This window comes from Apostichopus japonicus, chromosome 4 (genome assembly GCF_037975245.1).
Source record: "Apostichopus japonicus isolate 1M-3 chromosome 4, ASM3797524v1, whole genome shotgun sequence".
Lineage (NCBI taxonomy): Eukaryota > Metazoa > Echinodermata > Holothuroidea > Aspidochirotida > Stichopodidae > Apostichopus > Apostichopus japonicus.
In genome coordinates, this window is record NC_092564.1 from 14,134,793 (window position 1) to 14,158,810 (window position 24,018).

Below are 24,018 nucleotides of genomic sequence, written 5' to 3' on the forward strand. Positions count from 1 at the left end.
GTCATATCTTGGGTTTATTTCTGGACAGTCTTAAGAGGATGTATACCTTCATGAGCAGACAATTCCCTCCTTCCCCCCCCCCACCACCCCCACCACCTTGCTCGAGCAGATACCTCTGATAGCTCAAATAATTGTCATTTACCCTCTTTACATATTATTTCATAAGTGAGCAGCTAGAGGTATTAATAGTACAGAATCTCAGTGGAGACAGTGGAAGGTGCTTATCATGCATGAATGAATGATACTGATCTTTATTGTGGTATGTGCCATTAATGTAAATCAATGGTTTCACATGTATATATACACAAGTCTGTCTGCTGACAAGAGTGGGAATTAGGCAGTTTAACTGCAGTATAATCTTAACGCCAAGTCGGTGTGTAAAGTACCAGCTTCGGCAAAAGTGTTCCCCCCATCCCTTATCTGGAGACATGTTCAAAGTATGACGCTGTAACAATTATAGATAGCACACGCATCTGCCGAACACTGTCAAAGAACGACATAAAGATGTGACGCCATCTGCACGCCAAACATTGTCTTCAGACACGTGCAATCTTGTGTTTCATCATGATACAAACATTGTAGGGACAATTACGCCATTTTTATATTTACTTAACTTTAATATTAACTGATGAATATTCAGTAATTAACCTATATATATATATATATATGCTTAGACCAACTAATCTTGGCTGCTGTTCGATGACAGATTTTTATTTTTGTTTCTGACAGAAGTAAACTAGAGCATCACGGCTAATTTCACAGACAGCAAATGTCGGTTAGAACTCCCACCCCTGGTACTACAGAGTGATATCATTTATTAATCTCATCATAGGGATAATCTACTTGAGTGATGGCAAAACGACTTACTTTATGTAGTTGAAAAGTTCTTGAATAACTAACAAATGACTCAGTTCCATTCCATGGCAGCCTGAAAATGTTGTCATTGAGACCGTTCCCAATACAGTAGTACTAAACACGATATCTGACATATTATCAAAATTTAGTCAAAGTTGACTCAATTTGTCATTATTTATAATGTAAGCAATGGTCAACACCATCAAGCTGCTAGTTAACTGCAATGCTATGGGAGTTGAGTATAAAACAAATTGTTACCCCAAATTACTACACTTGCAAGGTTACATTATAAATCATAGTGTGCACTGACTGTGTTTGATTCCAACAATTCAATTCCTCTTAAAGCACAATATTATAGGATCACTGAAATTGACTTTATCTGAAACATTCCACTTCCCTCCCAATCTAAATATTGCTCTTTCAATTTCTATTGCATCTGTAATCACAACTGAAGCTTGAAATGTTTAGCTTAACTTTTTCAAATGCTTTTTATATCATGGCCCACTTTCTTTAACTTCAAACTGCAGGCTGATCTCAAAAGCCATGAACAATCTTCCTTCTTTTCTTTTTCAGGGTATATAGGTAGAGACATTTACAATCTAACTACCTCTTTCAAATTTGATTACCATCAAAATAAAACAAAAATCCCAAGAGAGGAAGTATTTAAAACATTCCATACAGTTCACCTTCTGTCAATCCTGTAAACCCCTTGACATTTGGAGATTCTTTTAGCCAAGCTAGCTTTGAAAATGCTCAATTAAAGCCAGCAGACTTTATATTAAGTACAGAACATCTTGCTAACTTACTTTGTAAACTCATATAACCTACAGTGTGTAATCTCTATACATTACTAGTTTCCTCAAAGGTAACACTAGAAGTTAAAAGCTTTCTTGCTCTGCCAATCGAGAAAAGATACATCAGGTTATTATGCACAGATGATATAATTTAGTCAAGCACCAAACATTCATGAATATAGATAGGCTATGACTTGTTCTACCGTGAAAATGGGCAGAAGGCAATCAACCACACACAGTATAAATAAAAATGTTTTAACATTTTTCTCTACAATTCTCTTTTGAAATATCTACATTGCAATATCAATTAACTATTATTTTATTCTATTTTTGATGTTGGGAGGGAGAGGGGGAGGGGGGAGGTGGAGGGGAGTGGGGTGGGGTGGGGTGGGGTGGGTGCATCCTACCAGAAACAATGGAAGTTGTTTGGCTATTACATACCATTCTGTTTGTCTTTTTTTTGGAATTAAAGCTTACAACTTGGAAATTAATTCAAAGTAAAGAGAGCTCATAATTCAAAACTGACTCAATTGTGCATTTTACACTGACAGTTATTGGGTGGCCACTTAGCGCTGCCATTCTACCTTGTCGGATTTCTCATTATCTAACCTCTATATGTGATGCCCTGCTAGAAGTTTATCGTTTTCCATTTCAGATTAGATTTTGGTCTTGCCGTGTCGTTAAATGAAAGTATTTCATCTAGGTGGAAGAAGTTCCACCAACGTTGGGAAGACGATTACCTTGAGCAATAAATTCACTGAACCTATGAATAGCTGATCTAGGATTTGGTGAGTACAACCCACCCCCCCCCCCCCAAAAAAAAATAAAACTAACAAGAAGCCATTTTTAATATTGAAAACAGTCAATGTACTGTGGCAGACAAAATGTTGGGAAACACCCTCGCTGAAGATTTTCAAAATACTAATTCAAATCACTTGAAATATATTACAGCTTTTTGGCAGCGTGGAATGACAATGCGTCTAATTAATTTTGCAAACAATTTTCAAGGAAATCCATTCCAACAGAAGGTTAGCCATTTGTGATTCTTAAGAATGAGCTGAAGTAATGATTTCAGGCCATTTTCTTGTAATCAGTTATCTTTTTGACAATTCTCATTTTAAATTAGGAGAAGCCATGATCCTCAATATCCCTTTCCTGCCATTTTTCTAGGGATTCTATGATGAATTCAGTTGGTATATATTCTGTGTGCAGATTATTGCAGCCTGTCAGCAGTGAAGTCATACATGGTAAGTTAGGATGGGAACGGCATGAAATGTTCTTTTAAACGAGAGCGGTGATGACGATCTTGCTGATTTCGATCCGTGGTTTAGCTGTATATGATTTCATCAATGGTTTGACCAGATTCCACCAGAAACAGAAAGAATTTCACTTGTCAAGGTCAGGTGTCAAAACTGCTCAAACTTTGAGACAAATTTTCCTAACTTTGAGCATGCGCTGAAGTTTAATGTATAATTCCGCTAAATGGGAGGACTATACCTGTACTCCAACAAAAATTTAGTGTCTCAAAATACAAAATTGATGTTTCCTTGTTTCTCTATGGTAATTTTGGCCGTATCCATGAAGGCATTGTAGATTAAAAGTGCAATTATTATTATTATTATTAAAAAATTAAAAAAGTGGTTACAATTTGACAGCAACAACAGTGTAACTTATCACTGCAGCCATATATGAAAGCATGCATGTATCAACACAGTACGCTTAATTGAGGGGACAAAGAAAGTTACCGTACACCCCCATACCCCTAGCAACAGTTTATGCCTGGGTCTCTCACTTGTTGGATACTAATGTACTTTTCTTGCATTTCCATATTTTTTTTTTTTTAATATTCTTACATTGACTGATTCCAATCATACTACAAAAGTTTAAAACACATGTTTTGTAACTTTCCTTAAAGCCAAATTTCCCTTCACCACTTCTTAAACCAATTTTTTTCTTTCTTAGCTTGCAGGCAAATTGTTTCATCTAAGCATAAATATGTGCATGTTATTTCTTTCACCAAAATAATATTTCTATGGTATTGTATCATTCTTTTAATAACACAGCAAATTCATTCACACCTGACCTTTGAACAGTGAGAAAAGAAAAGGAAATTCAAGCAGCCTTTAGTCACCTCAAACTCAACGGTATACTACCAGTTCTTTAAATATACGTGGAAGCCATGTACACAAAGGCATAGAGAGAAACTATATATATCAGCATCTGAGACTCCTAGGACTCCATACATAGTACTGCTGCACACTGTATGTATACATTTGCAATTGGGACTGCAGTACTTGGTTGAAGTGGACACGACTTTCTGTAGCAATATCACAATTTGGTCTGTTTCTCTTATGCCCTAATTTGCATAATTATCAAATTGGTTATAATAGGAGCAAAATCATTACAAGAAATAAAGACAGTCTCGTGTACTTTCACTAGTAAAGTTACATAATAATTTTCAATTTCAAACAACTAAATTTTTCAAAAGCAACATTTTTTTTATTACGTGTAAAGTTCATGCAAATGCTAATGATGTGCAGCTAATTAATGTGTCCTCCTAACAGGGATCAGTGATTTAGTGACGAGTTAAATGTTATTACCTGGCTTGATCAGAAAGGTTGCCAGATAGAATTTAATACCAATTCATGTATGATCAGTAATAAACACACAAATATTGGATAATTGTGTAACATGTAACTTATATTCCACTTTACTGTGTATGAAGTCCTGAAGTCCTTTTTAACCTTGAAACCAGCAAAGTTTTCGGCCCACTATATACCCAGCAGCAGCTTCTCTCAGGACTGGGCCACAACCAACCAGATCCCCACCCCTCGGAATCGATGTTCAGAATGCATAAAAACCTGGTAACTATGGAGCGTGGCAAGTCCTGACAACTGTCCATATCTGTCTGAAGTTTGGAACAATCCCATAACTAAACAAAAACTTTGCTAACACCAATCACGCCGTAGTCTCCCTCCATAGCTTGTTGCCCGTCAAGTTCAATCCATACGTTTAATCCATTCAATCCATACCACAGAGCAATGTCAGGTTCCCTCGTACACACCTACCTGTGGCTAACACTTGCAGTCCGAGTAACAAGGCATATCCTTGGCACTGTGATTCTCGGCATTATCTCTGTCCCGTTCATTTAAAGGACATTTGTAAACTAAGAGATGATCTTATCAATGCTTTTTGTCCATGCTTTTTTTGATCTGTTGACTTGTCTTTTATTGTGGCAATACAGAATTGTAAGGTTTTCTCCCTAACTGGCATCCACTATGTGACTTTTCTGAGGTAGATCATTGAAACAATGGGCTTCTCTAATCACATCAAAACCGTTTCTCTGATTGATATATCACGCAAGACACAAGACAATGAAGAATAACCACACGGTTCAAGTACATGAGCAAAGGGAACATTTAAAATTGACCTACCTGCAGACTGCCTTTCGGGCAATACTCTGTGAGGATACTGATGTTCGGGGCATCCCCACAGCAGCCGACAAATTTAGTCACATGGTCATGTTGAATCTCTCTCATCTGTTGAGGGGAGAAAATTACCCATGAGAGATATATCACAAACAAAAAGAAATGAACATTACATTAAATTAACCCTAGGTGTTTACTAAAATGATAAACAAGATTCAGTTATTGTACTAACAACATTGTGATTAAGTTATAAGCATACAACTCTTGCCAGCTTGTGGTATTCAGCAGCTTTCCTTAAAACAGGGGAATCATGCTTGGTATTTGTGATAAAACAGAGTGTTTTAGATCTAGGCCATCCATGCACATCCATGGAGGCTATAGATCTTGAAACACAAAGTAATCAAACCAGGTTTTTGCAAGCTCTCCCCTCCCTCCCCCTCCCCCCCTCCCCCATTCCCTTACTCCCGCCAGCTTTGAAGAAGAAAGAGATTAGTGTTAAAATCTGACTACACTGCTTTTACACTGCTTCATAAAAACCCTGTACTGTCAATGTACTTTAATGTATCTAGGTCTCATTTTGGTATTTTTTATACATTATTTAATATGTCATTCAATAACAATACAGTTTTAAACAAGATATAAGAAAAGAGAAGGAGAATGATGGATGAGGAGGGAAAAAAAAGAAAGAAGAAAAACGAGGCAGTCATCTCAGACAATACAGTTTGCAATCTTGATTGAAGTTTGAAACAAGTACAGTATCAGAGGATAAACTCTTAACGAGTAATTGTATACCATTTGATATTCTGTTACCAAGTGGCAGGTGGTGTCGTCAAACTGAGAAAAAGTACTGAATAGTCGTGTCCATCTTGAATTCTCATACAAATAAATCCGGGGGGGGGGGGGGGGGGGTTAGGGCCAGAAAAAGGAAGAAATATAAAGAGGGTGAAAAAGGTTGGGGAATGAAATCTCTCAGCTGCTGGAGTATTCTCAGGTGAATATTTAGTCTCAGTTTATCCTGGCCATGGTGTGGAAGAATGCGGTATAGTGTGACCACTCTGCCTCTTTGGCAATAAATGCTAGGTATTACAGTAGGCCCCTGTATCTAATGATCCTGTTTCCAATGATGTTATGAATGGTGAGATGTGCCCGTCATGCACTGACATTTGTAGGGTTAAAGTTATTGATTACTTTTCCATACAGAAAAACTGGAATGACTCAAGTTTGATCCCTTAGAGACTTGCAACGGTTCTTATCTGGCAGATCTTCCCAGGCGGGAGGCTCAAGACTACAGATTTCAAAGAGTTGATTGATACATCAGGCTTTCAAAAACAGTATTTAATTGCTCAACGGACATTTCTTCAATAGTCAATTTGATTTGAACCCACACACTTCAAGTGTGACCCCTATCTTCACAAATGTACATGCTATCCTAGAATTGAAACTAGTAGATAAAGTAAGTAGATATGGTAAATTAGATAACAATGTCAAAGCAAAATGTGGGGAGACAGGTACACAAGAAGATGTGTAAATATCATTTCCATCCAATTAATGAAGGTTTTCATATATCAAATCAAATGATCATGAGAATGCCCTACTCTGAGTGAAGAGTGGCTTATATAAGTAAGGATAAAATTTTGTGACTAGCATACTATATTAAAATGTTTTTACAATAAAAAACATATTTACAAATCACTCAAAATTGAATTTGATATTTTGTAGACAATTACAACATACTGCCATCAGTCCTGGTTGTATTTCTAAGACTTTAATTTTTGAGAAAAGACCCTTTAAACGAACAATGGTAACCAAGTCAAGTGACTGGACTATAAAGTCAAACATATGCAGACCGTTAGGCGATCAGTTCCTCACTCGGATGAAACACAAAACTCAATGGGAAACATAAGACTTTTTATGGACTCAAAATGACAAGTTACAATACCTTAATACAAATTTTTGAAGGACAAATGGTGTTGGAATGTCGTCCAAGGGTGCTAAGAACATGTTTGGGTTGAGTGATTAGAATTTTTTAAAACAATGGATTGACATTAACTTATTTAGGCCTGCAAAACCGAGTCAACAACATCATCACCTCTGAAGGCTTAAAGAAGGATTCCAGACCTTTAGCATATTTTAAAGGTGAGTATCTCAAAAACCTCTATACCCATATTGAAACATTACTAGCACTACTTTCTTTTCCCCCTTTTTTTTCTTGAACATATCAAGTCTAAAGTCTTATACCTATAAATAGTTACCCTTTAAAAGGGTTCATGGTGATAATGCAGTGGTTTGAGGAGGGCAATACAATAAATCTATTTAACATATCAAGACTTAAGTCTTATACCTATATAGTCACCCTTTAAAAGGGATCCATGGTGATAATGCAGTGGTTTGAGGAGGGCAATACAATAAATCTATTTAACATATCAAGACTTAAGTCTTATACCTATATAGTCACCCTTTAAAAGGGATCCATGGTGATAATGCAGTGGTTTGAGGAGGGCAATACAATAAATCTATTTAACATATCAAGACTTAAGTCTTATACCTATATAGTCACCCTTTAAAAGGGATCCATGGTGATAATGCAGTGGTTTGAGGAGGGCAATACAATAAATCTATTTAACATATCAAGACTTAAGTCTTATACCTATATAGTCACCCTTTAAAAGGGATCCATGGTGATAATGCAGTGGTTTGAGGAGGGCAATACAATAAATCTATTTAACATATCAAGACTTAAGTCTTATACCTATATAGTCACCCTTTAAAAGGGATCCATGGTGATAATGCAGTGGTTTGAGGAGGGCAATACAATAAATCTATTTAACATATCAAGACTTAAGTCTTATACCTATATAGTCACCCTTTAAAAGGGATCCATGGTGATAATGCAGTGGTTTGAGAAGGGCAATACAATAAATCTATTTAACATATCAAGACTTAAGTCTTATACCTATATAGTCACCCTTTAAAAGGGATCCATGGTGATAATGCAGTGGTCGTGACGAGGGCAATACTATAAATCTATTTATCTTGGATATAAGATTCACAAAGTCACAAAATGTAAATCAGAATGCAATATACTTGCTGAGGGAAGGTTGTTCTGCAATGAGCAAATACCATTTCATTCACCTTTGGTAACTGCACGTACGGGTCGCTTGAGGCCAAAGAACAATTAAAGAAAACACATTTAGCGAAAGAAACTGAAGCCCTGAGACACATTTTGACAAAATGAGGATGGCAGATGACAAAATTAAAGGATGGATTGTATTCCATGTAGAGAGTAATAGGAACTAATTAAAGGGAATCTAGGTGCACAGAGAAAGTCCACCTGGCAAGTTGTTACAGTAATTTGCATTTTTGGGAAACACAACACACATAGTACAAATTGACACACTAATCAAACGCACACAAACTTTTTCTTTATGCCGCACAAAGATTTGGGAATTCTGCATATCAGCACATCTGAGATGACTTGGGGCAGATGAATTATTGCAAAAAGGATAAAGAGCGTGCAGTTGGCATAGAGGGATTATTATCACAAGTAGACTACACTAGTACTTTCATTAATGACTGACATTTTTTAACAAAATCCTCAGAAGATGGGGGGAAAAATTTAAGAAAACTCTAAACATTTGTAAATGCACACCACGTAACACAAGAGCAAATATTGATTTTACTTTTGTTACTTTCAGCGGCAATTACAAGCATTATATTGTTTGCAAAAATCAATAAGAACATACAGATTGTGTAGTATAGTGTGTGAAATTAGTCAATAACACAGATATTGCGTGGCATGCAACTGCTTCTCAATTAGTCGTTCATAAAAAAAATAACAAAATCATATCATTATGCAATTATAATCAGGAGTGCTGATGCTCACACAAGATTCTCACCAATACGAGGTGGTGGCTATCTTGAAATGTCATGTTCAATTTGTTCATGTTACAGATAAACAACTAAAACCCTGACACATACACACGTTTGACTTTAGAACTAACACTGAGAAATATTTCTCGGACATACAAGAAGCAATTCAGAAAGAAATACCGTTTGGATGAATGAAACATGCATTTAGTTTCTGATACTTTGGAGAACACAGACAAAGTAACGAGGAAAACAGAGAAAGGACTTCCAAGTATTTGTAAAACATAATCAACAAAAATCTAGTTTTGTTACATGGTTACTAACATAATATGTTGTCATGATTAATATTTGCAGATTGCAAGAATGAGGTCAAAGAGCACCAGCTGAGACACTTTTGTTGTAAAGTGTGCTTTCTTGTCTTGTCATGTCTCAAAGGATTTATACTGACAGTATGAGATGTTCATTAATATCTTGCTTCTGAGGATAGAGCTTCTAGGAACTGTTCACAATGTCAGTATGAATGCTTTGATGCATGCTGCCAGAGGACAGTATAGAGAGGTTTTATCATTTTTGCATCAGAGAATTGTCCCATATGGCTGCCAAAAATACCTGCATTGTTGCATATATTCATCACTGATTGATTGGAGGATGGGGGGGGGGGGGGGGTGACTTCAAAAGTTTTCCATCTTTCCCATCTGACTTTCAGTACAGCACCTTTACAAGAGGCCCTTATTGGCAGAAAAGATTTCTTTGATACATAAAACCAGTACCAGATCTCATATATTATGGCCAGCAGCTGAGATTCAATCACAAGATTTCATTGGGTATCAACCTTACTACCGTACCTCTCAGGATAAATCCTCAATTCGTTAAAATTATGAATTAATAAATCAAGAAAGAAAAATACGAATAAGGAACATCTCATGGGATTTGTCCTTGATATGATTTCATAGTTACCTGCACATAAATTCTACCTATATTTTGTGCCTTTTTTTTGGCCGACAGGGCATCTTCATTTTTCAGGTGGATCTTGCAGTAGGGATTGAGATCATGTTTGCAGCAATCATACAGTATTACTTCACAGCAACTTTAAAGTAATATGTGTATCCAAATGCAGGATGAAAAGCTACAATACCTTTTTCGAACTCTGGATCTGCACTGGTTATCATAAAACTTACTGGCTTAGATATTTACGAGTGACGAGCTTACCTGTCTCCTCACAACCTTTGCACCTCATTCTACCGTGTCTAGTATGCCCTGGTAATCTTTTAACACTGTGCACCCTCAACGACCGGCTCCTCCGGTCGTTGCCCTTCCTTCTCAATCCAATGTATCCAGGCAATTTCGGGAAGATTGACTATCCATTACGAAAACGCGTGTGTAGACACTTTGGATGGTAGAATGAGAAGAAAGGGCAATGACCGGAGGAGCCGGTCGTCGAGGGTGCACAGTGTTAAAAGATTACCAGGGCATACTAGACACGGTAGAATGAGGTGCTAAGGTCGTGAGGAGACAGGTAAGCGAGGAACGAAGTAAATAAATATGAACCTCCTTCCCATATTGAACAACTGCTTGCATGCATTCAAAATGAATTGCATTTTTTCTATTTCTTTTAGAAAGCTGTGAGCATGGGCTGCCACTTTCATGCCAAAGAGAAGTCTAAGCATGTCCTAAGCATACTTGATTTATAGCTTGAAATCTCGTGTGGACTGAATCTGGTTGAACAACGACTTACGCAAATGAAATAACTTACCACTTTCATCTCCATTAGGACTTGTCTTGTTAAATCAATCCGATCTCTCTCCAACTTTTTGATCGCGACAACATTACCCTGAGAAGAGAAAAGAAAATCACGATCAGAAACAGACACAGGATAACATGAAGGCCCAAAACAGGTTGGCCGCAGTTTAATGGCATGATTATTCAAAATAATAATTCAAAACCTGTTCCATAAAGACATCTTCATCTGTTCAATAACCATAGCGATAGTTTAGTCAAATTCATAGAATGCATGTTATATTACATCTGTGAAATTGAAAAAAAGATGAAATGATCTTTACAAAACCACTTTCTAAAGGGGCAAAAAAATTGCATTCATCACTTCATGGTATTAAAATTTAGGCATGACTATTTTATTCATTGTATGTTGCCATGGAAGCTTGTGAATACAAAGATTTTCACAAAATATGAAATGTCATGCATTTATATTACTCTAGGTATGAAAAAAAAAATTAAAATGAGTTGCTGCTTAAAACTGTGTATTAAATTTTTAAATATATAAATGTGAAATTTCAGGAAATATGGTGTCACTATTGATTCCATTTTGAATGTTGGTGGACTCTACAAATCTCCTAAGTGCCCCAGCTACATGGCATAATAATATCTCTATGAAACTAAAAAACAAGTCACACACACACAAACACGCAAACACACAAAAACAGAATAGTCTGTCGAAACAAGTGAAACCTTAGAATAAAATACAAGCTACTGTGATAGAAATATGTTTTGTCAAATAAAACTTTGACAAGTTGCTACTGTGTCTGATGTCAAAATTATGATTGATACTTTGTTTATTAAATAAAGTCATAGTACATGAATTATACATGAGAACTGAATTCTTAGTTTATGTGAGTTAGATGGAGGAAGTTGGATACAACTTCTTCTTTTTATCACTGTCAACAAATCTGATGTGGATTCTTTGAATAATGGAGTGGTTAATGTGCGTCCTTTCTTCTCCATTGGACGGAGGCAGGAATGAAATTAAATTAATATCCAATTTACATTTCAGAGCATTAGCTATAGATGTAGGTCACTGAAAGACTCTCAGAAGTAACTTTCAATCAAGAATCGAGAAATATAACATCAATGATGTTCTCAAGATATATATGTAGTCCCTTATTTGTCTTTTCATGCTACTTATACTAATACATAAAGTTAAAGACTACATGAACTGCTGGAAGTTCCAGAAACTTTGAAATTGTAACTGCTTGATTTGGAAAAAAAAAATTTTAAGTATCCAATTATGGTATCAAAACCTTGGAAAACTGATTAAATTCATAGTTCTAATTAATCAAAAAAGATAGAAGCTTCTGATATCCTACTTTTCGCAAATATTAATCAAGTTTTAAAGTACACATTATGAAGTCCTGAACATGAACTTTTTACCATTTGATTCAAAATCGCAAGGCAGTGTAACAAGAAGACTCATATACATCATGCCAAGTATATACCCGTACATCCACGAATTACATGGTAAGAGTCCTAGTGTATACCAAGGGAAGTCTTCACACAACGGGAGAGTTTAATCAATGATTTTCTTAGGCATCTGTTGACATCCCATGACCTATGACCTACCAACCAAAATAACAAGGATATTGTTATCAAAACTAGTGAGTATTAGGCCAACAATCAGAAATACACACTGTCATTGTTATTATATTCATGTAGTGTCCAACAAGGAATGAGAAGGGTTTGTTGTAGGGAAACTCAGATTGGATTCATACTTTTGTGTACGTTACAATATTACCAAATGTTTAGAGTCACACTGCAGAGGCATGAAAACTTGTATACTGTACCTTGTAGTATCCAGTTACAGTGAATATCTGTTGATTATGTCCACAAATGCTTTGGCCAGAGTCATTCTGTTCAAGAAAAGTGGAATATGTTAAATTTAAACAAGAGGTAATGAAAATAACTGGACAATGAAATTTATATCTTAAAGTTTTGTTCATGACCAGAACAAAGACCTTTGATCTGTATTACAGTTATCAATGGCCTTAAATAGTTGCAATGATATTTAAACAGAATAAACAGAAAGAGAAAAGTAATGTAACAAGTACATTGCTATGAATTGAATGTGACGAACAATCTTAAAATAACATTCCTGTCAAAGATTATTGATGAGATGTTCTTATTACTAGGATATTGCAACCCTTTACCAACCCTATCAATCATAAAACACTGATATACAAGTTGTTTCAGTTCTACACTAAAGACCTTCTACCATCTACTGAAGATAACTGTAATGTTCAGTACAAACACAATATGCAGAAGTTCTTCAAGCAGCAATAAAGTAGTTTAGCTTTATGAGGTGATGAGTTTGAAAATTATATAAAAGGACAAAAATCCTTCTGTCTTGATTGTTATACCAAATCAGCCTTGGCTAAGAATATTTTTGGTGGGCCTCGGCTAGGTGTTGATAACCCTGAATATTCCTTTGACATTCAGTGATTATAAATCATTGCATGTAACATTTCAAAGCTTCACCTCATTTCTAATTGCGTGTCTTCTACTCAGTTTGATTAATGAATTGTGCTATGTAATAATTTTGTCAAAATTGAAAATTATGTAATACTTTTGTCATAATAGCAAAATGCTCAGTGTCCGGTAGGTTAATTGATTCAAAATACTGTGTTATTCATATTCATCCAGTCTCTGGGTGTGATGTTTTTATAGTCATCTCTGTTGAATAAACAATATGATCTTATCTTTTATGCCTGCAACAGTTTGTGGACTGCTGTATTTAAATGTACATTTACCTGTAACCGGGCCAAGTTGTGAACTTTCAAAGAAACCCAGAACAAAAGTAGAACAGTGTCAAAGTTTAAATAAACTTGGACTCAAAACAACTTCAGTTGTGAATTCAAGCATTGAAACATTGAAAAGTATCCCAGAAACCAACATAAAAGCATTCTGCAGTGCATTGCTAAAGTGTTTGGATTGATACCAAATAAAATCTTTCTATAAACTGAAGAAAAACAAAAACAACTTTCTGACATGCTGTGATTGGACTTTGGAAGTTTTCAAAGTCCAGCTGATGTTAAATCAGATATTACTGATGAGGATGATTCAGTGACAGTATTAAGAATCTATTAACAGAACAGATGTCCGCTTCTCACATGAATTAAAACGGACCAATCTTCCACACAGAGCATAATAGACTATTTAATGTAGGTCACTTGACAGGTCACAGTACCTCAGCAATATCATATTTTGTGTACCTCATCTCAAAAAGCCACCTCAGTTGGTACAAAAAGAGAACTCGGTTACCTCAAGTATAATCCCTTGTTGATTATCTCAACAAGCAACTTAAGTAACCCTACTAGATCAAAAGCAAGGTTAATTCTCTTCCCAACAGTCTTAATTTTACACATCAAAGGTTAGCAGTAACTTTTGGCCCCAAATTTTAATATGCTAAAAATTGCTAGAAGATTTGTGTGGTTTCTAATCTGCCAAATTATTCCCAAACATAAAAACATGTCTCTCAGTGTTGGAAATTGAATTGAGGGAAACTGAGGGTGACAGTAAAATGTTTCTTGAGGATTGAAAATGAGTGATCATTATTTCACTTCTACTGCATTGCAGGGTTTTGTTCTTTTTGGTGGTGAGATTCTGGGGGGGGGGGGGGGGAGTAATAGCTAAGAGTATATCCTTCTAGAAGAGATCATGGTTCAAATAGTCAAGTCAGTGGGCTGCCATTGTTGCAATATGCTATGTCATAAGTCCACTACATGGAACAGTTCTACATCCCTTTGTTTTTCTCTTCCTCATTTCAATAAGAACATAGACCATACTGTGTTACTGATGAATACAATGTCAATATGAAAGATCATATTTCAATATTTCAGAATCAGCACTGGCAAACCCATTAAAAGTAACAAATGAACAATGCAGTAGATAAAAACAAAACAATTAAAACACAAGTGGCTTGATGACGTAATATTCAGACATATTTAAGTCTTGAATCTTGTCATTATGACGATGACATCTTCCATATAGAATAAAGATTTTTCTCATCACAAAGGGCTTTAAAATATAGGCGATGATGACTGTTGCATTAATTGCCTTTCCGAAAATATCTTTCATACATATGGATTTATTTTACAACCTAAGGCTGATAATGTAGAAATAACTAATGAAAACTGAAAATAGTTAATGAACCTCAACAAAACAAACCAGCAATTTAACATAAAGATGAATACTACAAATCTAAAAATACTAAATTATGTCCAGTTGTTATGTTTAGACTGATCTGCAGCCATCTACATAGCAATTTCTATTTCAATGTTGAATGCTGCTAACTTCTTGGCTATCCAGTGTCCATTGTGCTTATTCAGTACTTTCAAGTTCCTCTGGTTATTGGGAGAGGCTGTTTATCAGTTTTAATTACATCTCCTATCTTGATGGGCAATTTATTAATAATTGAAACATTTTTTTATTTATCAACTGCCATGTTACTGACTTTGCATTTTGATTTATTTTTGCTGCATTTAACAACTGTACAATAATGGATGATGAGAACTATTCACAATCTCATCTTCCTGTTTACAACCCTGACAGCTGCTAACTTAAACCTAATGCTAGGATACAGGTTAGCAAAACTTATAACCAGAGATGTCATTTGGATGTTTGCATATGTATGCTCATTGTAAAATGTCTCCCTTACAGGATCATATATTGTAATGAAGTGATACTTGTTCTAAAAAGGCTGGACAGCTTCAACTTTACATTTTGCTGGTTCTCTGCAATACAGTATGACCAAACTCAGGGGCCTTATCATCCTCCAGCAATGTACTTAAAAGTCTGTTAAAGCCTGCTAGGCATTATCATCAAATGAACTTAGGTTAGCCTATCCAATGTAAGGTGACCTAGTCAAGTTAGGATATATGCACAAAAGTACCCACCGGATGTTACTACATTGTTGCTTCTACACTTTCCTACGCTCAAGAACCCAAGGGCCTAGGTCTATGTCATAATATAAGACTAGCGTGAATTGGTGGATGGAAATCACTGAAGTTGGTATAAATGTGGGCAACTTAAGTTAAACTGCAATTGTCTCGATCACCGGTGACCAAGCAATCGTCCATGTTAAAGAATTGCACAACTCTCCGTCAACAGTAAATATGATGTGGCATAATACTACGTTCATGTCGGATTCGGTGTTAATCGCAAGGTCAGCAAGGACATGTGTATTTCTTTCCCATTATCTGTCTGAGATGTGAACCAAAAGCGATCGAAAATTCGCGTATCTAGTACTCGTTGAAACCCACACTGCTACTGATGTTGTGTTGACAGACGTGTTGATTAGTATATAAATAGGGAATTTACATCCAGGGTAGTGTAACTTTGTCATGTTACATCTGCAGTTGGTACATGCGACCTTGATATTGTTAATACAGTATGTATACATAATTGGATGTGACGTCATGCATGCACGCAACAACGGTTAGTCAATCACGATATAACGATCACCTGACCGATGTACCTTTCGATGTCTGAGGAACTGGTACATAGGAGCACAATATATTTCGATACTAATGCATGGGCGTGTCGGATTAAGGTGGTGGCCGGAGAGGTGAAGGAGGGGAAGGGGTACTCTGAGGGAGCAGAGCACAAATTGTCTCAAAACTTTTCGACAAAACGAATCCACTTTTTCTCATAACAATCACACAATATGTTCTATTTGGATTGACATCATGGCGCGGTATTTATTTTAGCAGTTCTCTAATTAACATGAGTATACGCGAGATTAAAAAAAAAAAAATACACTACTTTAATTCCCTCATCTTAATAATTATATGCACCCGGGACAGTAAACTAGATTAGAACCCTTTATTTCGGGAAACATATCTATATATAGCAGTAGGCTATATATAGCAGTATGCTATATATAGTTATGTATAGTTATACTCTCATCCGATGATAAATAGACTATTACGTCTCACACACATTACGATATGTAATCTCTGTCTATAATTCCAAATGATTTAGCAGATTAGACCAATAATAAACAGTGAAAACAACACCTTCAATGCTAATAAATTGGTAAATTACAGGTAAAGAAAGACGTAGAAATATTTCGTATTGTTTGGTATCGTACGAATCTCTTCCCATGGAATGCCAATTAGACAGCATGTTGGATACACAGGCCTATCTCTATATCAGTATGTGTCGGACAGAATTTCTATTGAAGTAAGTATCAGTTAATAGCCGACACTTCTGATCGGCAGTCTATCATGTAAAGGTAGGCTATAGGTCTACACCATGCTTCCTAGTGCTCAAAAACATGTTAATCAGCAAACGGTAGACAGAGCTGCATTCTCACTTTCTTATCAGCAGATGCTGGGTTAATGGATTGTTGGAGCATGCTTCCAAATGCTGGCCATGTTAGCCTTTGTTACAATATCGGTCTGCATGTTAATAGCTCAGTCACATGACCTAAGTAGGTTAAGTAACTGTTGTTGTTAACCGTATACATGCTTCCCGAGGCATGGAAGTATTACACTACATTAGAGCAACCTTCCATCTGTTCCTGATGAGAGCTCAAATGTAGCCTTCGTTTTATGTTTTCCAACATAGCATTGGCCTATATGTAAAATTATCGTCCTACATCCATCGATATCAAATTCATTATGTCATTATGACCATACCATCGATTTTCCAGCAATTAGTGTAATGGTGACCTACGAGCTGTACCATTGTCTCCCGTCACAAGGGGTTGAGCCCATAGCCGGAAATGATTAATTTGACCCTACCCTATATGGTCGAATCCCATATTCCACCGATATTACGTAACATAGCACACACACACACACACACAAAAAGATAGGTCCATATCATTTTTCATATTCAACCCTATTCCTGATATTTGAAAATGAATATAATATACGGTCAGCTTGTATGGGTACAGACCTCCCACACACGTCCGAATCAGACTTGACGTTTATGTGAAGAGGAAAACTAAACGAGAATCCAGCGTTTTATTCAATAGGTAGCCTAGGCTATAAGTGAAGTATTCGGGATCCGTGTAAGACGGACACCCGGTTCCACTAACCAGGTTACAACTCCACATGCACTGACCAGTTATCTACGTACACAGAAATACGAGGATAAGGTGCCTGTCAACTTGTTTGTCAGTTTTTTTTTTTATGGAATCTCATGCAGTGTCATGGTTTATGTATATAAGTATCTAAACTAACGGAAGGCCGAATGTTGCTAGCAATGAGTTCTGTTGCCATTGATCCGACAAGATTATACGTGGACATCCATCTTTATTGTAAATTCAATATGGGGCAGACCATTAAGATTATTCGCTGCAGATATCTATATGTAGATTTTTATGTACAGACACGTTCTGTTTATTGATTTCGGAAAGAAAATGGACGAATAAATGGGGGAAGAGTCACGCCAGAATTGACGTTCTCTATATAAGACTATTTACAAGTTAAATTGAGAATTCAGGATTCGACCGATGCAAACTCACATATCCTCAAATGGTTAGGATATTTGTTTTTCGGATATAGCCAACATTTGAATGCCGAAGACGTTATTGAAAACTGAACTATATGAAGCAATCCCTAAGCGTGGCTATAAACGTGAGAATATTTTTATACCAAGATTTCAAAGAGAGATATAGAAATCAAATTATCAACTCTTAAGTATCGTCAACGGGACTGAAGCTAAATCAATATTTCCACGTCAAATTTTATTTTATTTTTTCCTGTTGTATCGTGAATGGATACATGTATTATGTTCCCCTCTCCAAAGGTTTGATTCAATCTGTCTTGACAACGAACTACGGATCTTCGTTTAACAAGGCGCATGAAAGCTACTTCATTTAAGGCAGAATAGTCTGTTTCTAAAACAGTCTAAGCCCTCTTCAACTTTTCTCTGTAAACTGATCCTCAAACTTTTCACACTTTTCTCCGTTCCTTTCGCTGTTCGTCAATTTCCATAATGTAATGGTCATCGTGTTACCTATTGCTCTAAGCTGTATAGGAAGACCCGGAGTGCAGATGCATAAGAGACATGAAATGGACCCCCCCCCCCCCCATCCCCACTTGACCATCTCATGTATAGACTAGCATATACATAATATATCGTCTAATTTACAATTGTTATCATTATATAGTTAAAAGGCTAAGATATGTTGATCCATTTTCGAATATCGACAATTTTATGCTAACGAATGAACAATGGGACACACTTTACAGGGAAAGATGGACCTGTCGAACACTGCCTACGGGAGACTATCCTAAATATTCACCGAACTGACATATAACTGAAATCCTATACATTTTCTCTATATATTGCCAGAATGTTGAAAATTGATGAGGAAAAATGAAGATCAATAACTTTTCCATCTTAACCGAGGACCATGAGATGCACATCGGATGATGCATGTTCGTTGTTACGGTAAATGGAGGCAGGGAAAGCTTTCAAGTAAATATAAAACTTCATGACATTTAGAGAAACTAAGTAAACATTTAAAATCACTATTGCTCATATATACTTTCACGCAAGAGCCAGTGCGTAGTATTTATTGGCACATTTCTCAGACACATCATATACGCTGAGTATTCAAAGTTCCATTTATAATCCCACTATACAATATTTGCCCCAAAAAAAGTGCAAAATTTTCGTTCAGAAGGTTATAATTGAAACTGTGAAAAAGTGGAGAAAAACCGGCGCCGATTGTTTACTCAGAGTGAGAGCATAATTTAATTACTTGAAAATCATATTTGGTTGAGTTTCGTTCTCATCAATGCAGGAACTTTGAATAGTAATTTAATTGATGGCTAGAAATAGCCACCCAGAGAGGCTGTTTCCATATTTCACAGTAGAGAGGAGATCATGCCATGATTTCGAGGTTATCAGTCAACTACAAGAAAGTAGCAGTCGATAAAAGCTGTCACAAAGTGGGAAAATTCGAAAATGATTAGCGTGAAACTGCTCCTTGCGGGGAAAGTTAGAAAGGAAGAGAGTGAAAAAGTAAAAGAGACTGTTTTTATAGCAGTCAAACATTAGATGGTGGAGGGAATGAGGAACTCAGGCAATCTCAAGAGTGTCTAGTTTGATCATGGGGAAGTTCCTCTAGCGAAATGTCTAACCTTCTATCTCTTTGAGCAACGTCACTGCAGCGTATTCTTATCAACGTTTATAGAGCACATCGTATACAACCAGATGAATGGGGCGGGAATGGCGTGACGTCAGCAAGCAGGGGAAGATCTATTATACAAGCTTCAAGTTTACAGTAAAATGTCAATTACATGGCTACAGGAGGTATCGATCACTACATTGTGGCGGCCGTCAAAACATTTCGTATGTATATAGAGAAAAAAACTTGGCTACAATCAAAACATGAAATCGACCGTGCGGTGATAACTTACTCTTGGTCAATTTCATAAAATTGAAACGTTTGAATGTTTAACCTCCACTGGTGGTATGTATTTTTATATCTGGTAAAACGGCGGAGATAAATCTTCAAATCTGTCAACGGCGAACTCTCGTTTAATCGAGTAAACAATTTGTTCAACGTGAAAATATATACAAAGCACTTTTACGGGGCCTCCCACCAGAATCTTCCAAATAGTAGCCTACCGTTACGTTGCGATGCACAGTAATATTTGCACTAGACTAACATTATAGTGAAACTGTATAACAGCTTTGATTGACTTGGGAAATACAGTTTAAACATCGTTAACAGCCAAAACGAAGATTCAACAGACTTTATTTTCTGTTCATACGCAAAATGAGCAAGATCACTTGGACTTGACAGAACACAGCAAGGAAACGAGAAAAAACTAAACAACAAAAACAAAACCGCAAAACAATCAACAACGAAAGAGACAACAAACTATATTACTCTAAAATCTGAACTTTAGGAAGGTGTCAATCATTATTCTCTTAAACTTGTAAAAGGAAAGATTTGTGGGTATCCTCGATACAAGAATCACAACGGAAAGCTGGAAGGAGTCGACTGGGCGTGAAAGGGGGAGGGAGAGGGGTGGGAGGGGGGGAGGTGAACCAGGCTTACATCTGACATGTAGATGAACACAAATGCAAAAGGGAATGGATGTTGACAGTTGTGTGTACCAAATATTGTCAAACTATTTATTATTTGAAGTATTTTAAGGAAAAGAAAAGCATGACAAAGGAATCCAAAACCACTGTAGACAACCCCACCCTCACCCGGATGCATTTGAAGAGCTTCAATTACAACAACAAAAAGCAAAGGGAGAGGGAGAAAGACACACAGAGAAAAGAAATAACTAAAGAAAACAAACAACTGATAAGTAAAACAAGATTGAACAGATTTTGCTCAAGACAAGGTCACGTTACTTCCGAGAGCGTATCAATCTGTTCCGAACACTTTGTGATTGTGAAAGTCGTTACATTTCGTCCCAAAACTTTCTCTACATAAAGGTTTAGTCTCAACATGCAATAGTGATGCAAGGTCGAGCATATTTCAAATCTCTAGTTTTATTTCATCATAAACTTTGCACATCACGTTCCTCGTGGATTCACACTTAACAACGTTTAACGGATTTGTCAGTTGAACTCATAGGAAAGGTTGATTTTCAACTACCACTGTATGCCTGAAGCTATAACCAGAAGTAGAAAATCTTTCCCTCCCGTCGGATCAAAGCGGTTGTTGCTGTTGCATGCAAAACAGCTTCATATCAAAGCGGACTAGAGGTGTTTATTCTTGCTCAAGGAGTAAATGTTAAACGTATTCTTCACGTTTCAACATTTCTAACTTTTGTTTTGCAGAATTACCGTGGAAAGGAATATTGTGTTTGGAATTAAGTTAGCTCTAAAGTTAGCTTTTTTTGCAGAATTACCGTGGAAAGGAATATTGTGTTTGGAATTAAGTTAGCTCTAAAGTTAGCTTTAAAGACTGGACAAATAAATTTCATCATCATGTGGTACTTATATCAATAGTTGTTTAGATTTCGGGATACTTCTTTGTTTACATATCGTCATTATTTTGGAATAAATCTACAGTTTTTATGACAATACCAATCTCATTCTTGTAACTGTAAACAAGGTCATTGTATAACCATACATGAAACTAGTATTTACCCACCATATAACGTTAATTGCAACATAGCATTATTCGTGATCTTGCATGTTATTATGTTAATGTTGGAATAGGCTAACTACTATAGGACTGCAAATAAATGACTTCATAAACATAGTTTGAATTATCCTTCCATCCATGCAAAAACGTAGGTGTGAAAGTCATTTCGCATCTGATAAACGGTTTATAAAGAAGTCGTATACTGTCCCGAAATTTACACCCTGATCCAACCTGTATCACAAAAATTGCCATCGTATACGACGAGTAAACCTATAAGTTTAATATCTCAGCTCATGTCGAAGTTCGCATGGTTATCATTTTTTGAATTCACCATCTGTCCCATATCAGTCGTCCAACGAAGATAAAAACGTTGTTTTCAATAGTTGTTAAGTGAGCATTTATTGGAGTTTAAAACAGCGACCATAAGGCTTCTCGCCCGATTACCTTATGTACACATATACGATGAGAGAACAGCTCACTGGGTTGAGGTATTTGTGGAAAAGGTTTTATAACACAGACTCGAATGCAAAGCATTACATGTAATAGGGGAGCATATTCAAGGATGAACTACTGTACGTTTCTAAGACCTTTCCAAAGTCTATTAAATATGAGGCACTGAACTGCTTCTGTTTTGCTCAAAATTTAGAATGCGGAATGGCAAGGTTAAAATCGGTTAAAAATTCCTTCAGATATTTCCGTGGAATCAGTTATCAACACTTTTCACTGAAAAACACTAGGTAAAAACGTGTTAAATTTAAAACCCCCATTTTCGTTACGTCATTCTTGTACATAACTACTTGGCAGTAGGTAACCACAGAAGGAATTTGTATTGAAGATATAAGATTTGTATCATATAGCACCATATCGATCAAATGTATACGGATAGGATACGAATAGTACACGAATGTTATCGCAATGTACGAGTAAAGATAAGAAACCACAATAAGGTTACGATTTTCACCAATGAATGGGTGCGAGAGAGCAAAAGCGACCAAATAGGATTAGCTCACTTCGCTCAATCCTTTTTAGATCGGAATTACATTGCATATGAACATTAAGGTAAATAACTGAGGTATTCTAATATTGGCACCCCGCTCATACGCATCGGTGCCTTTTATCATGTTTACATGAGGGAAGGGATGGGAAAAGGGTGGGCGGGGGGGGGGTCAACAGAATGTTGCCCGGCAATGCGTAAGGTATAGGCTTATTCCCCTGAGGTGCACTTCAGCAAGTCGGCATCATCCAAAGTGATCCATATTTCATTTACATCTACTATACCAACTTCACCATGCCCGTTTATCGTCTCTTATATACTGCCCTCATTCAAACTGGTACTACATATCGATAACCTGTACTTTATTACGTAACAAAAGAACAATCAATCTGAACCCTCAAAGCGAAAAATATTGGCGATGATACTCGGCTGAATTCAGTCCTTAAGTCGAAATGCACATTCATTCCGAGGACGGATACTGCTAGTATGATGTTATTAGTTTGTGAGGGGTTTGGGCGTGAGAAGCAGGCAAGGCTAATGAAACATATTTGGTGATGAAACTTACCGTAGGAGATGTTTGAACCTGAGGAGAGCCAGGATTACATATATATATGGTCATTAGAATGTATAGACATTGAAAATAAATAACCCTCATCACCGGTCTTCCTTCAACCAATCTGCATAAATAGTGGCGCTTTTGATCGATGCCCATTTATACCTACAAGAAGGTATATCTTACACCGGGTCCACCAATAACCATATGCACTTATGCACATATGCACTTATATACTTCTTCTTTACTTCAGATTTAACCGTATACGGTGGACTGTATAGATATCTTACCCATTCGGTCTGATGTAGAAACAATTGGACATTAAGACTTTAATAAGCCTGTAACTTGGTAAGATGCATTCTACAAAAGTGTACACGAGTAATGGGTTAAATTTACAATGTAAAATACAGCTTCCATTTTCTTAAACACGTGAGTAATAGTACTAATCATATACTAACGATCTGAAATATACAACAACAAAAAACGATTCATCGTCATTGGATGGGTATTTTGCTCATTGAATGTGTTTGTTAAATGTACCAAGGTATATAATGTACGTTATCACCACAACAACATTGCGCAATCAAGTTAATGTCCAATAGTTCTAATACGTAGTTAAGTACCGTATTCGTTATCACAAGAAGAAAATCAACATGGGCGTTTTT

At 36.4% G+C, this 24,018-nt stretch overlaps 1 protein-coding gene across 7 annotated transcripts in view; it reads right to left on the minus strand.

Annotated features, from left to right (window-relative positions):
• Positions 1 to 24,018, minus strand: part of LOC139966525 (atrial natriuretic peptide receptor 1-like) — a 308,214-nt gene that overhangs the window by 94,505 nt on the left and 189,691 nt on the right. For 5 of the 7 annotated variants that reach the window (XM_071969648.1, XM_071969645.1, XM_071969641.1 and 2 more), the window contains exons 8-11: positions 23,366 to 23,383; positions 12,520 to 12,585; positions 10,698 to 10,775; positions 5,084 to 5,188 (exon numbers count right to left, since the gene is read on the minus strand). In XM_071969648.1, coding sequence (XP_071825749.1) covers positions 5,084 to 5,188; positions 10,698 to 10,775; positions 12,520 to 12,585; positions 23,366 to 23,383 — 267 coding nt within the window. The remainder of the gene's footprint in view (positions 1 to 5,083; positions 5,189 to 10,697; positions 10,776 to 12,519; positions 12,586 to 23,365; positions 23,384 to 24,018) is intronic. The other 2 variants (XM_071969642.1, XM_071969646.1) reach the window with 1 other exon arrangement.